At 63.9% G+C, this 2327-nt stretch overlaps 1 protein-coding gene across 1 annotated transcript in view; it reads right to left on the bottom strand.

The window, feature by feature from the left end:
* Positions 1-327: 327 nt before the first annotated feature.
* The window catches only part of LOC103903248, a 6066-nt gene continuing 4066 nt past the window's right edge, over positions 328-2327 (bottom strand). Inside the window, exon 5 of the mRNA XM_019473423.1 lies at positions 328-966. Within this exon, the coding sequence (XP_019328968.1) occupies positions 760-966 (207 nt within the window). The 3' untranslated portion in view covers positions 328-759. The remainder of the gene's footprint in view (positions 967-2327) is intronic.

Raw genomic sequence — 2327 nt, 5'->3', positions numbered from 1 at the left:
TCTGCGCTCCCCAGCCGCACGCTGCCGGAGCCACCCCAGCACCGGGCTCACGGAGCCGAGAAGCCACCCCCTGCCCATCACCCCTGCGGGGCTGCCGGGGACAGAGCGTGAGCTCGGCCCCACTCTGAGCACAGCCGTGCCGGGGTGTCTCAGCAGCGTCGGGAAGGTGCCCACGGGTCCAAACCCACTACTGTCACCCTCGTCCCCACCTGGCTGAGCCCTGCGACTGAACACACTGGGAAAGGCGCTTTCCAACCGCCAGCGCAGGCAGAGCCAAGGGCCGGCAGGAAACTCACACCAGGAACAAGCTAGAAAGGTTTGCTTTAAAAACAGGCAGAAGTGACGCGGCATCGCTAGCTCTGCCGGGGAGAACACCGTGGCACAAATGGCACTTGGGCATGCCGCCGGTAACACTGCGCTTACCCCGGCACCTGCTCCGCACCAGCCACTGGTGCGGGAGTGGGAAGGGAGGTGTGAACACTAGCGTGGCTGCTTGCGTTGCCCCTGCCCCGCCAGCCAGGCAGGCAGCTCCTCACAGCGCTAACGAGGAAAGGAAAGCTGTTTCCTCCAGGGATCCCGTCACACAAGCTCCCAGGACGCTTGTGCTCAGGCATGGAGGTTCCTGGCAGGACCGAGCGGGCACGTCACACATCGGAGAGGGGACAGCTCGAAGCAGAAACCCAGCCTGGGACTTTGCCTGCGCGCAGCAGGAAGCAGGGGGTGTCCCAGTCCAGAGCCCCTCGGCCCCGCGAGGTGGCATCACTGTCCATCCCACCGCTGGCTCGGGGTGTCCTCCTCCGCGCAGGCCAGGTAGCGGTCGTAGTTCTCCTCGCACCTCCTCACGCAGCGCAGGAAATAGTCCTCGTCGGCAATGGCCTCCAGCAGGTCGGTCTGCACCAGGCAAACGTCGTACAGCTCCGAGGTGGGAGCGCGCCTGGGGCTGCTGCTGCCCTGCTCCGAAAACACCTGCAGGGAATAAGCAGTGCGCAGAAGCACTCGCACCCTCCGTGGGCAGCAGTGCCAGGGCCGTGCCCGGCACGAGCGCAGAGCCTGGCAGCAGCGCGCGCACCCTGTGGTGCACCCTGCCCGCCTCCTCGGCCAGGCACCTTCACACTGGCTGTGGGTCTGTGGCAGAGGGCAGGGGCCTCCATCTCCACTCCAGCGGTGGAAGATGTAGTTTCTGCAGATTTCCTCTCCCTCTCACGAGGCCCCTTTGGCTCTGAACCAGCTCGCAACACACGTGGCTGGGCCTGCCCTAAGGAACGGGCCACACCATGCAGCTGGAAGAAAATGGCTCTGCGGAGCGGCCAACCCCAGGAAAACCTCTGCCAACAGCTCTTCCTTTGGCTGCCACAGCCTGTCGCACAGGAGGGAACAAGGACTTCACCTTCTGATATTAACCATGGCTCTGCTTAAGGCCGCCTGGCAATCTGTTTCCCTCCCAGCACTGCTCTGTCACCATCACTGACAGTGACAGAGCTGGTGACACAAGAGGAGGGGAAGCTGGCGTCCAACCTACTGACCCTGGCTGCAGGACAGCAAAGTCCCGGCAGAGGGGATGAGCCCTGCTGGCGAGATGCTCGGCTGCCGCCCAGACCCCAGTGAGGTCTGCTGCCACCATAACTTGATCCTACCTGTCTGATCCACTGTGGGGGGAGCCCTGGGGCTGGCTGCACGGCTGCCCCGAGGCAAGCCGAGCAGCCCGACTGACCAGCTGTGCCGGCTACAGAGGGCGAAAGGAGGAACTCCTTGATCAGGGAAACAGCCTGAGGCTGACGCACAGCGAGTCGAGCTCACGAGCCACGCTCTGGCTGCTGCAGACATGCAGGCAGCAGCTGCTGCGCGCAGGGGCCTCGGGCTCTCAGCAGAGCTGTCCGCATTAATTCACCTGAATCAGTCACGGCACAGACCAAAGCCTATTCCCGACAGGTCTGCTCCGGGCAGCGACAACTCCTGCCACCAGGTACGAGCTGAGAAAGCTTGTATGGAAGGGAATATCCGAGGAGCGTCCCATCCCTCGCCACTCCCCAGCTGCCTGGCAAACGCTGCCGACCATTCACCGGCTGCCGCAGGTTTGCCCCCCCTCCGTGCCGTCTCCTTCTGGATGGAAATGGGCAGGGGTTCAGGCTCGCCCGTGGAGCTGCAGCTCTTGTTCGAGCATCGACAGTTGTCCAACTGCCAGGTGCATTTCTGTCTGCATAAATGTTCCCTTTTCCATGCGTGCTCCACCACAAACACTGCCCTTTCAATTCGGTGCCACAGACGAGCCGCGGCCGCGTGCCGAGGCTGGCGGCCGCCGCCCCACTGCCCCTGTCGCCGGGCTGGCG

Source organism: Aptenodytes forsteri, unplaced genomic scaffold (genome assembly GCF_000699145.1).
Source record: "Aptenodytes forsteri isolate BGI_AS27 unplaced genomic scaffold, ASM69914v1 Scaffold53, whole genome shotgun sequence".
Taxonomy (NCBI): domain Eukaryota; kingdom Metazoa; phylum Chordata; class Aves; order Sphenisciformes; family Spheniscidae; genus Aptenodytes; species Aptenodytes forsteri.
Note: the sequence above shows the minus strand (reverse complement) of the source record. Positions and strands in the feature narration are given on the sequence as shown.